This window comes from Fulmarus glacialis, unplaced genomic scaffold, assembly GCF_000690835.1.
Source record: "Fulmarus glacialis isolate BGI_N327 unplaced genomic scaffold, ASM69083v1 scaffold7627, whole genome shotgun sequence".
In the NCBI taxonomy this organism is placed as follows: domain Eukaryota; kingdom Metazoa; phylum Chordata; class Aves; order Procellariiformes; family Procellariidae; genus Fulmarus; species Fulmarus glacialis.
This window is the reverse complement of record NW_009221206.1, coordinates 780-14,630: the sequence shown is the minus strand read 5'-3', so window position 1 is coordinate 14,630 and position 13,851 is coordinate 780. Positions and strand designations below refer to the sequence as shown.

The 13,851-nt window shown below is 36.3% G+C and overlaps 1 protein-coding gene across 1 annotated transcript in view; it reads right to left on the bottom strand.

Moving 5' to 3' along the window:
• Nucleotides 1–13,599, bottom strand: part of CDH7 (cadherin 7, type 2) — a gene marked incomplete at its 5' end in the record, with an annotated part of 29,576 nt that extends 15,977 nt beyond the window's left edge. Inside the window, 2 exons of the mRNA XM_009581004.1 lie at nt 2,240–2,493; nt 13,412–13,599. Of these exons, the coding sequence (XP_009579299.1) occupies nt 2,240–2,493; nt 13,412–13,599 (442 nt within the window). The remainder of the gene's footprint in view (nt 1–2,239; nt 2,494–13,411) is intronic.
• Between the last annotated feature and the right edge of the window lie 252 nt (nt 13,600–13,851).

Below are 13,851 nucleotides of genomic sequence, written 5' to 3'. Positions count from 1 at the left end.
AAGGGAGGGAAAGCAAAGAAGTTATATAAATTAGACAACAGATTCTTATGAAACAAGAAAAAAAATAATTTTTATGCACAGGAAGCAAGCAGTTTCCCTTATTTACAAACATTGTATCCATATTCAAATTCTAAAAAAACCTATTTTAAATACTTTTAATCCTTTAATTCCTTGCAGCCATTAATACTTGAAAATCTTGGAGCTGCAGGAGTTTTAAATCCTTTACTTAAGCTTGTTCAAACATCAGTAGTTCTCTGGTCCATAAGAGAAAACCTCTTATTTTCAAAATATTTCATACTTCCTCCCCCCCAGTATTGTCAGGATTTTAATTGTGCCTGATCTTGTAATTTCAACATTTTCTGAATTGTAACAAATCTAATTTTTAATCAATATCAACATAATCTAATGTTTGGAATTTGGAATACTTATTTATAGATTAATAATTTAAACTTCTTAAATAGATCATGAAAAGTATTATGCATTAATCCTCCTTAACACATTCCACTTTTACGTGAATCTGGCTCTGATGTACATCATAACAGATGCAGGACAGCTTTAAACTATATGATCTGTCAGTACCCCTGACAATGTACATAGCAGGTTTGCAAGCATATAGATAAACCCTCACAATTTCTCTTTTTCTTCCCTCTCAAATTCCAAACAATTTTAAAGCAGAAGAAATCTTCAAGATGTTAGTTGATCTGGTTTATGCCAGAATTCTAAAAATTAACCAGATCAAGGCAAATAAACTCATCCTTATGTTTACACAGGAGTCAAAAGCATTCTAAGCATGGACTGCATTTATGGAACTGGATTTAATCCTACTCTGCATGACTCTGCTAAACCAGATATTATACACCAGATGCTAACATTAGTGCCAGAAAACACTGCCACAGCAAAGAAAAAGCTCAGCAAAGATAAATTTCACAAGTAAATCCATGCCAATCATCCATCTAGGACTTGTTTATACATGATAGGAATCAGCTATTTTGAATATGTTGCAAATATATAATGAAAGAGAGAGAGAGAACACTTACTTCACCTCTAGGAGTGAAACATATGCTTTATTTTTACAGCTTAAGATTGCTGCTTTAGAAATTACAGAGCTACACTAGAGTCCCAAGTTCATCTCCTATGCATAAAAGTAAAAATTTAACATCACCAGAAAAGATGACATCCAAACAAGTTCTGTACCTGTGAAGTTCTTTTCTAGGTATGCCCTAAATGAACAATAATAACAAATGAAACTTAGTACTAACTTTTAATTGTGTATGTCTTCCTCCTCCTGCAGATGTTTAAGTTCACAAAATTCCTGAGTCAGAAGTATTACACTCTAAATCTTTTGCATGTTCCTTTGACAATTAGTATTACTACTCTTCAAGAGAGAAGTAACAAGTGACTCATTACTGGTTTAACTTAGGTGGTGAGTCTTTGTCCTTGAGCTTTGGCCTTAGATACATGCAAACATAAAATCGATAATTTGTGTTTTCTTATGGTTTCTTTATGATCCTGGACATCAGATTGTGGAAGACTTGCAGGTTCTTCACACACTGAAGACAAAGGAAGAGGCTCTCGACAGTTTTCATGCATCTATAGTGTTCATATCTCTTCCCATTCGAATGGAAGATATTTGGCTGCAGCAGAATTTACAAAAGCCAAAAGATTATTGCCTTTAACCATCCTGACTAAGACAGGATGTGTCTTGTCCAATCCATTTCTCTCACATAAAGGGTTTTTTCTAATGTTTTTTTTTTTCTGTGGGACTTCAGCTCTGGTTTACCATGCAAGAGTCTATGTGCTATTACATAGTGCATAGTGCATACAGAATATCATTATGCACACACACACAGACACACACACATGTGTAAATCATACATATATTTTTTGTTCCTGGTTGATTTAAGAGAACATAACTTGTTATAGTTATAGATAATAATAGACTCTTCCTAAACTTAGAGAGAAATAAATACAAGTAATATGTTGAGGCTTTTTTCTTTGGAATCCTGAAATTATATCTTCTCTTCTCTTCTTTGTTTTACAGAGGTTTAAATATATTATTTTTTCAAAGGTTCTGTAGTTCTGGAGTATGAAAGTCAAAATATTCAAACTCTTAGAACATCCTAATCTCCCTCTGCAAGGGAAAAAAGCTAACTAATTACTTTCAGTGTAACCAACAACAAAATGAACAACTTCAATACAAAGGCTAAATAAATAAACAATTAAGACATCTTATAATTACCTGACAGGACTATTTGAGGCATCTGGATCATGGGCTGCTACAGTTCCAATGATAGTGCCGATCTTTGCTGCTTCAGACACCACCATGGAGTACAAACGTGAAGTAAACACTGGTGGCTCATCAACATCTTCTACAATTATCTTCACTGTTGTCATGTCACTGAAGGGTCCCAGACTTAGGAAGCGAGGGTCAACATGCATATTGGCTGCTTCTATCCTCAGGGTATAGCTTGTCTTAGCTTCAAAATCCAGCTCCTATACAGATAAAGTTATTTGGAAATTTTATTATCCAGTGATGTTGCCGCAAAACTGTTTCACTTACAACTGCCAGTAAGTACAAAATGAACTTTGCCATTTGTATCCAACCAGCACTTTTGATTGGCAGAGCATAGTTGATAGCTCATTTTTTAGCTTTTTGCAGTGTCTCGTTAGTGAATATTCCCCAATAACTTTAATGGTAAAGGTAGTTCTACCCTGTGAATGAAACAAGAATTTTCTGAGTTAATGGCAAAACTTTTTGTGACTTCTGTGAGGACCAAATTCTCCCCCATTATTTCATCATTGAAGAAAACTAACTCTATCCCAGCTGAAACCAGGACAATTGTGAATGAATACTTCTTTTTTTCCTATTCATATTTTATCTAAGGTAATGTCAAATACCATGTGCCATACTACCCAGACATTTCACTGATGAAAACACCTCATTCAGAAAATTGTGGTCTGGTTTTTTGGGTTTTTTTTTTTTTTTTTGCATAGCATTGGCATTGACTAATCAATTATTATTCCAAGCTCTGTATAAATTTGTGTAGAAAATGTGGCAAATGGTTAAACTACTTTGTTTATATGACAATATTTTGTACTGAGATACAGCCTGGAGATTGTTTTTTGTTTGTTTGTTTTGCTTATTAAACAAAATGCACATTAATTTTTTCCACATTCATTCTGCTTTAATTTTCTTTGATGAAAGTATAGTTTCTTTTGGACTAAATACTGCATTAGAATTAAAAATTAGCCCCCCACAACTAACGGGATATCTGTGATCTGGAGGACAGTCCTGTAAAGAAAATTATTTTGGAGGCAAAAAAGCATCTTACCTCACAGGCAATTATTGAAAGAAAGCATCATGTTCATATTAGCACCATTTACTGTATATCTGTAGTCTTAGTTTGTCAGCTTGCAACAAATGCCCCTCTAAATATTCCTTTGCAACTCCAAGTTTAATCATTAACAGCAGCAACAAAAGACTTTCTAAAACTGCATTCTGGTTACTCAACTATCTTTTCAAACTATAATTCCAACTGTATAAAACAGATTTTAAAAGATTTTCCGCAGTTCTGCTTCTGAATACATCATAGAGATCTGAAATGTGTTCGCAAAATAATCTGACAGCATCTGCAAAACATTCCTGTACTCACTCAGAGGAGCAGCAGAGGTGAAACACACATCTGTTGACCTACAAATGCAACGGTCTAAGTTCTCCATCGAGTTACAGTAGGATAAATCCCAAATGAGCATCTTAAAGTCAGCGATTATGCTGACGTTACAATACAGCTGTAAACAGTCTAGAGTTAAAAATGAAAAATGAATTCCAACACATCACACTCAGAAAGGCACTGAACTTTTATAAACTCTATGTGGCAGCAAAAGGCTTCTCTGAAGAGGAATACATGTGATCCTCATTGTGGTGGGTTGACCTTGGCTGGATGCCAGAGTCCCACGAAAGCCGCTCTATCACTCCCCTTCCTCAGTTGGACAGAGAAGAGAAAAATATAATTAAAAGCTCATGGGTCAAAATAAGGACAGGGAGATATCACTCAGCAATTACCATCACGGGCAAAACAGACTCGACTTGGGGAAAAAAATTAATCTAATTTATTAACAATCAAATCAGAGTAGGATAATGAGAAATAAAATCAAATCTTAAAAAACACCTTCCCCCCACCCCTCCCTTCTTCCCGGGCTCAACTTCACTCCCGATTTCTCCAGTGGTGCAGGGGAACGGGGAATGGGGGTTGCAGTCAGTTCATCACACATTGTCTCTGCCGCTCCTTCCTCCTCAGGGGGAGGACTCCTCACACTCTTCCCTTGTTTCCAGCGTGAGGTCCCTCCCACAGGAGACAGTCCTCCACGAACTTCTCCAACATGGGTCCTTCCCACGGCCTGTAGTTCTTCACGAACTGCTCTGGCGTGGGTCCCTTCCACGGGATGCAGTCCTTCAGGTACATTCTCCAGCGTGGGTCCCCCACAGGGTCACAAGTCTTGCCAGCAAACCTGCTCCAGCGTGGGCTCCTCTCTCCACAGGTCCTGCCAGGAGCCTGTTCCAGCATGGGCTTCCCACAGGGTTACAGCCTCCCTCAGGCTCATCCACCTGCTCCGGCTTGGGGTCCTCCATGAGCTGCAGGTGGATATCTGCTCCACCGTTGACCTCCATGGGCTGCAGAGGCACAGCCTGCTTCACTGTGGTCTTCACCACGGGCTGCAGGGGAATCTCTGCTCCGGTGCCTGGAGCACCTCCTCCCCTCCTTCTTCACTGACCTTGGTGTCTGCAAGGCTGTTTCTCTCACATATTCACTCCTCTCTTCTCCAGCTGCAGGGTTTTTTTTCCCCCTTATTAAATACGTTATACAGAGGCGCTACCACCGTTGCTGATGGGCTCGGCCTTGGCCAGCAGCAGGTCTGTCTTGGAGCCGGCTGGCATTGGCTCCATCAGACACAGGGGAAGCTTCTAGCAACTTCTCACAGAAGCCACCGCTATAGCCCTCCCGCTACCAAAACCTTGCCACACAAACCCAATACACTTATGTTATGCAAGCGCTTACTTCTTGCACTGAATCAGAGCTATAGTACCTGTAGCTCTCCAAACACAAATATGTGATAAAGGAAAGATTGGTTACTGGTCACTATACTGGATACAACTGGTCAGTTTTTATTACTAAAGAATGTTTAATTGTTTTTAATTTCAATTTTGGTTTTATATTTAAAGTACAATATGTGTGCTATGAAAGAAACCTCACAGCCATAATGCAAATGTAATGTGGTGTTAGGATGATTAAAAATGTCTCAGAAACTATATTTTGTGGTGATAACAATTAAACAACTGATATGACCAGATGAGCGGCAAGGTTAAGGAGAAGACAACCAAGCACACAAATATCTTAAGACTTCTCATTTGCCAATAAAGGCATCATATTAACTGAAGATATGATAACCTAAAAAATGTCAAATACAAAAGGCTGAGATTTGTTGAACTTAAAAAAAAAAAAAGGCAAGCCTTTAACAAACCATATATTTTCAGTGAGAATGTACAAAAATGTGTAAAGGAGAAGGGAAGGCTAGTTCATTCTCATTAATCAGTGATATCTGTTGAAATTGGATGACTGAGATTACAGCGATACTTAATCAAACACATGGAAATATGTCGTGAGACTGCAGACAAGATAGCTTCTTATGATATACTAATGTCAACACCACAGTCAACCTAAGAAAAAAATATTATAAATATTCTGATTTAATAGAGAAAGTGCATAGAGCAAAATATATGTAATTGGACAAGTTATATAAATTTTAATGTGGATAGACTAAGCACAATAATGAAGAAATATTATTTAAATTAAATTTTTAAGACATTCCCAAGTTTCTATATTGATTAAAGAAGACTAAATTAGAACTTTAATAATTGAAATCATAAAAACATGTGTTTTCCATGTGAATGTTCATCACACGCACTGGCACACACTTTTAAATCATCATATTTCTTTCTTGTAATGTAGAAAAAAATCATTCTTTATTTGACTGGATTACAGGAGTGTTAGACTAGTAAGGAATACACAAAACCCACTTTCATTAGCAAGGTATTTCCTCATAGAGAAGGATGCAAAACTAATGATGGTGTAGATGCAAATTCTAAACAGGCTTGCTTGCTAAGAGTAGGTTTCACGTTCTCTAACTTAGCCATGTACATCTGAGAAAATCACCATATGGTGCTTACTGTGAGTGTAGCAAAATTCTTCTAGGGAAGAAATCAGCTGGTCTACTTATGAATGCCTGTTTATCACCAGTAACTAGTAAAGGAGTCTCAATAACTGGAAGAAGTAAACATCTGCTTTCAGCAACATGAGTCCTGCCCTAGGATTCCCTCAGATATCTTCTGGTACCCAATGCTGATGATGATAGTTTCCAAAAGTTATAAGGGTCCTTGTTAATGAAAATGAAATAAATAAAAAAATCTAACGTATGTACATATACAGTCAGGAACAGTTGGTGTTTAGAAAAGGGAACTATGGATTGGCAAAGAGGTTTTATGACATCAAACGGTGTTGTGTTATACAGGGCAGTAATATTGTTTTATTTTAGTTCTTTGTAGCAGAGTCTGTCTCCTGTGGGGTCTGACAATGTCTACAAAAGCTACAGCCATCATCCTTAGTCTGTTCCTATAATATATACATCCTCAGATCCTATGGTGAATACACAGGTACCAAGTTTGAGGCAGAATATGATCTAGGAAAATAAACAAAACCTCTAAGATACGATCAGTATGCAAGGGTTCTTGACCTGGTGGAAATGTTTCAACAATTCATAGATAATATAATGAAGCCATTACATACTGCAGACACTAATGAAAGACTGAAAAAGTGAACTGAAAAGATGTCTTTTTTTTCTTTCTTCTTATCTAATTATCACTGACGTCTGCTATACTGAGAGCATTATTTAACTGGCCTTCGGATCATGCCTTTATTATTTCCTGCTATAACAAAAGCACAAGATTCCAATAATGGAATACCAAATCAACAGACTACAAATCACTACATCAGTGTTGAAGGTTAAATGGACAATGTATACTTCAGTCCTTCAGTACAGTGAATAGAGCTTGACAGCTTCGTTAATATCTGTGCATTAATGTTATCTGATTAGATCCTGTGCAGGATCCATTCATCTTTATCTCATCTGGGGGTTTTTAGGGTCTTTCCTTCTTTTTCTTTTTTTTTTTTTTTTTTTCTTTTAAGGGGTAAGAATTCTATCCTGTCTGAAGGAAATTACAAAACAAGTCATCTATATTACAGAGGCTGGATATGAAGTTATCATTCACAGGAAGACCATTTTTGTAATGTTCATTTTTTATTGTATGGCAACTTTGTAATAATGTACTTTTCAGAGGTGAAAATCCCATTTTTAAGCCCAGTTGAGGTTTTATATGGAAAACCGCAGTACATCAAACAAATGCACGTTATCTCTCAAAGGAACCATGGAAGCCTCAAGTTCTTACATTGTAAACTCTGATATAGAATTGAAAGAAAAATTTCTAGCTGCAAAAAAGAGTGAAATGTTAACAGTAATAGAAAGATAGCTTTTCACTCAAAAGCTTACGCATAAACTCTCTATTTTTATAATTGCCAGTATTACTCTTAGAATGAACTCAGGTTTTAGAATAATCTCTTAGCAGTCAATTTCTTTGAGAAAGTACTTTGCAACACTATTTTCACACTTTTCTCTCTAACATTCAAATTGGTTGGTGATATTGGTGGTAGGGCTGTGTATTGGGGGGAGAAATGGAGGCAAAGTGAGCAAGAACTGTACCATGGGAAATCTTCTTAATGCTTATCACTTGCTACAGTAAGACATGACAACCCTCTCTCTATAGTCTTCAGGCTTTTTGGTTTTGCACTTGAGTCCACTAAAAACTCTCCATAGACTTCAAAATGGCTGGAATCAGATTTCATAACCTTCCAAAAAGTCACATAAGATACATATAATAAAAATATACCTCGCAGCCTTTTTTATTATTAAATTACCTTTACTATTTTAAGCACCAAGTATTTGATAAAGGTGTAGGTGGATACAGATCATCTATCAGGTTTTTATCTTAAGATGTTTTGCTACTAAGCTATTATTATTATTACTGAAGTCTAACTATAGCCTGCAACTTTGTGAACAAAGTGAGATCTGTACTTATATGATGCCTTTTTCAGTGCAGTATTTTTAGGAATAGTGCTTTGGAAACTATAAAAAATATGGTCCTGTGTATGCATTTTGCTTAGAAAATGAAGCCAAGATTCCATTCATGTGTATTACAATCAGGATCTTGTGAACAGTCAACATGAATTCACTTTGAAATTGTACACACATGGGTTTGCATGGACACTTCAGAATTTGTTGTATTAAATGACCAGATCACCATTCACTTCCATAAACTTTTCTTCAATTCTAAGGTTGCTACTGCAGAGACAAATCCAACACATTTTTTAAAATTCCAAGATATTCAGAAAAACTACACTTTTCTTCCAAACACCCTCACCACTGTGAAATGTAGCTATGCAAATTATCTGAGTCCTTACTAACAGAGCATTGATAGCAGAATATAAATTACAAATGAAACCACAGGAAGGAATTGTTCCTACTCTACAGATGGAGAACAGAGTCACAGTATGAACCACGATAAAATTTTCAAATACTTCTAAGAAATATAAAAGCCCAATTCCTTTTCAAAAACTGTACAAGACAATTTTTTTTTCTGAAAAGATCACCTAAGATAGATGTGTTCCTAAATCTGTGTAAAAGTAACATACATATCTAATTTAGCTTTACTTAGGAATTCACTACGGAGAGTGTGCCTATGGGGTGGAGAATAGCCAAACTCTCCCATTATTTGCAAAATCAGAACTCTAGCACAAAGTTTGAGTAGGTGGTATATTTAGACTGCTCTGTACAGGACAAAAATAAAGGAAGAGCTTTCTTCTGCTTCATTTGACAAGCAAGAACTTTTCATTTATTTATTATTATTATTTAATAAAAGAGAAAGTGGGAAAAGAAAAAAAAAGGGAAGGTTTCCACAGTGACTTGAAACTACTAGGCAACAAATTGTATGAACGTTACAGGTTACAGGAAAAGACCCCCACTAGTTTTCCCACCACTTTCCCACCCTTCCTGTAAGCTGAGAATACTACTCTGAACTATGCTTATGGGTCCCATTCACTTCTTGTTTATGCCAGCTTCTGGAAAATAAAGTTTGTCTTCTAGCATTTTTCATATCCTATTGCAGGGTGGAAACAGACCATGGCATCCTAAAAATAACTTATGCACTTTTATATACTGTCCTAGACACATGCTGGATAAATTTTCCTATATGAATTCAGTAGATGAATTCAGTTAATGTATTGCAGAAGAAGGTAGACTTGGTTTTTTAGTGCTAATAACCAAGTAAACGGTTCAATACTGTTTTTACTAGCTCCTGTCATAAAATGAATTTCTAGCTTCACTGGTCTCACAAAAAAAATCAATTCTACCCAGACTTAACCTCTTGTTATTATTTAAGCCATAAATTAATGAACAAAAGTTAGTCCTTGTCCCAAAGAATATTTTGAAAACGTTTTTGGTTTTTTTTTTGTCTGGAATGAACTTAAGCAACTTGCTGAAATATATGAACTTCACATCTCATTCATTTAATTCTAATTCAAACATCCTAACCAGGATGAAAGAAAATAAGGTGTCACAAGTATGTAAAAAGCCATATAGCAGCAAATATGGTACAGTCGTACAGCATGCATGCTCCTTAGTTATGCTGCATAAGGTAGTACAATCCTACTCTTTACTCTTTGGAGGGATGAAGACCAAGTGGATGAAAACACAGAGAAAGCATTCCTCCCGTGTCTGATTCCGTATGGTCAAGGGAGTTATTATAAGAGTATCAGCCTATTGTCAAAATGTTATCTTGAACTGAGGTTTAGTATAGTAGCTAGTATATACTGACATTAGGCACTAGGCAGCAACAGTACTAGCATGTTCAGGAACATGTAATCCCCAGTCCTGCCATGGCTATAAAAACTATGAGCAGAACTACTACTATTTGAAAAATAGCACTGTTCTCAAACTGTTTAGAGAAAAATCCATCCTGAATAAACCGTGCAAGACAAGAGATGTCTGGATTTAGCAATGCAGAAGAGATATTAATGAGGGAAGAATACATTCCATATTTCGATGAATATCACTGTTAGAGTAAAACCATGATTTTTTTTTTCTGCTGACTTTTGATCTTTTGAAGTCTCTTTGTCATAGGGTGCAGAGAAGAAATGTGTTCAAATGTGCATGGGAAAAAACCAAACCAAACCAAACACTCAAATCCTATTCACCAATTTTGCCACCTTTCAAGTCAATATATGTGTTAGTCAAGTCCATTATACACAAGTAATCTTGGGAAATACCTAGCCACGTAACATTTTTCTTTTTCTAATATCACTATTCTTGGTATCATTCTTTTTCAAAAAAGTTCATTTTCCTGAATTTATATATAATTTATTTGCAATTTTTGCGGATCCCTGGGCATTTTCTTTCACATACCAGTCACTTGTAGCATACAGAAATCCTGCTTTGCTCAATGAATTCTTAAATCTTACTTCTCTCAATTTTTTTTTTTAATAAAGACTTTTTTTTTTTTTTTTTACTATGCTCCTTATGTGTTAAAAAAAAGTCTTAGTTTTTAGTGAGGAAGTCAATTTTTCAAATTGTCTCAAAACAATTATCCTTCTAAAAGCAGAATGTAAAATCCTCAGTTTGTGTGTGGAACTCCAATAATCAGGTGCCAAACTTTCTCCACCACACCCTGCTGATTTGTATGTATGATTGCAACCAACGTATGCAAAGCTAAGACATGCATTTGCATTTGGAACCGAAGCATGCCTTTTCAGAAGTCTTTGCCTTGGCATTTTACTGCTTGATGTGTACACAGACATGTCATCTGAGCATATAAATGTACAAGAGTTTAAAATGATGGGCATGCATTTGGAGGCTGAGCTGTTTCTCAATGCCTCAGCTGATTTCAGGGACATAAAAAGGAGAGAGCTAATTGCACTCAGAGGTGTACAGAGCCAGATAGTAAAATGGCTAGGCAGATTCCAGGTTACAGACTTAATTTCTTCCCTGATTCCTTACTAACAAGCACACATTACCATGCAGGGATAACCTCTGCCTGACTCCATAGTGATATGGCAGGTTAGGCTCAGTGGTTGAAGCCCATTTAACCTGCATACACTGTCCTTAATGGTCTTCTATGTACATGTCCTCCAGAGAAGAACAAGGTGCAGTTGCCTGTTAGCCACTGTGTTTGAGCTCTTCACTTTCTTTCTTCCCTCCTAGCCAATGTTCTCTGCCATTTTATCTGCAGGGTTGGCAGGGAGGATCTTTCAGCCTGGGGCAAGGCACCAAGTTCCCTGGAGTCCAAATGAAGAGTTAAAGGCATCCAGAGGCTTGGGAGGTGCCCTCCAGCATGGGGATTCCCCTTTGGGTATGGCAGGAGAAAGAAAGTTGATAATAGTAGGTAAATGAGAGAAATGTTCTAACGCTGCAGAGAAAAAAATCTGAATTCTTGTGTAAAAATATAGAAGCATCTAGGTTTAAAAATTATTAGCAAATTGGATCATTTTGTCAGGTCAAAATTTTGCAACCTCTTTAATGTAGTCCAATAGCCATTTCATAGAGCACTTCTCAGGATAAATGTTCACTACTGAAAAGTCCAGTTCAGGTCCCTGGCTAAAGTGGTTATAGAAATAACCCACTGTACAACACTGGAATCAGGAGATTCCAGGAACAAACACCATGACTACAAGATCATAATAAAAATTAAAATGAACTCATCAGTTCTCAAATTAGACTGCTGAAGCCCCCAACTGATTCAGTGTTACTCACTGTGGCACTGATAAATGCTCTCCCTTTAGGATAGGCATATTTCTTCCAGATCTTTGCTCAAAAACCTTAAACAAGCAAACTGAAGGAGCCACATTGAGTTTGGCTGTTGAACAAAGAGATGACTAACTTTTCATCACTTGTATTTCAAACGTGCTAAGCAGAAATTAGCACAGTTTGCAAGAAGCCTAAGATGGATGTTTTTGCCTTGAAAAAAGATGATTCACATTACACATATTAGAGCCTGATCTTTCAAGGGTGCTGAACATCCTCCATTTGCTGTGCAAATCCATCAATGGATGCATACCAGTCTCAGCAGGTGTTCAGGGCATTAGAGAATTAACCCATTTTTTTTGCAACATCATGCAGTATTAACTTCTTTCAAAGGAGAAATGTTACTGAAGTTTTATGTTGCTTAAGAAGAGTGGACATTACAGGAGACAAGTAATGGCAGGAGGTGGGGGAGGGGGGGGGGGGGGGGGGGAAGGGAACAGACCAAAAAACCCAAAAAAACCCACAACTGGTAGGTGAAGATTACAGAGATTAAAGAGTATTTAGGGAAGAAAAATCTGCTATGGAATCATATTAACTACAACCATAGGTCCTTGTTCTGGAACATACATGTACATATTCTAAAATGCCAAGTCAGTCCCACATTTTAGGGGGTATTAAATTGCTTAGCAGTGTTAGGGCCATAGATTCAGTATTGTCATTGCCAAGCATTCACACATTAAGAGTATGAAATTATATGAGAAGAGATTCTTCTGTCTAAGGTGTTGGTTTTTTTTTTCCTGTTCTCCTCAAAATTTAAATTTTCTTGTAAAATATTTCAGCACACATTTATTTTGTAAAAGGATACACTTTAAAATGTGTTGCAGCAAGGTAAGAATGCTGACTTTTACCATTTTTATATAAACATGATTTTTTTAATTTTAAAATGATAGTTTTCTAACTGTACATATAGAAAGCCAAGAAGAAAAAAATATTTCTTTAAATATCTGCAATTTTTTAAAATAATATTTTTTATAATATATTATCTTGTAATTCTTACTGATGCATATTTTTAACGTTAGTAATGTGTGCCTCCTGAATAGAACATCAGCCAAAGACAATTAGATTTTTTTTTTTTAAATTACGTTTGGGATCCATTTTGTATTTGGAGCTTGCATTTTTACTGTAAGATATATTTTCGTATTTTCTTTTTAATACAAGGACAAATGAGACTAAAGCTGAGATTCTCATCTAAACCTGTATGTGCAGGAGCCTTAAAAAAGAAAAAAACACTCATCAGAACAATAGAGCTATTGCCAAAAAAACCCACAAGATTTTTCAGTGTAAGCCATTAAAAAGCTCAAAATCACACACACGCACACTGAAGATGAAATATGCCAATGGAAATTTTACAGCAGATAAGGCTCTTAGAAACAAAACCTCATACTCTCATTACCTGCCCTCACCTTCTATAGATCCAAACAGAATCAGTGAGAAAAATCAGACTTACCTTCTGAATTGTTATGATTCCCTCCTGGGTGTCTTTGTCAACCGAAATTTTGAATACTCCCAAACCATCACCATCCACAATCTTGTACTCCATTTCAGCATTAGGTCCCACATCTGCATCTGCAGCTTTTATTCTGGCCACCACAGAAGCCACTGGCAAAGACTCTGGGACATTATACTGATATGATCCTGTGAAATTTAAAAAATTAATGAATTCAGAGTCTTCTGGGACTGTAGGCTAAAAAAAACTAGCCTTCTTAAAATCTACCTTCCTTTAAATCATGCATTTGAATATTTACTCAGGCTACCAGAATATATTCAGTTTAAAATAGAATCGCCCTTTTTTTTGCTAGGTTTTCCTTGTGATGGACTCTCCTTTAAGTACTATGGGCATAATTTCTTCCTATGACAAGAAAAGTACAAGGCAAAGATGCAAAAACA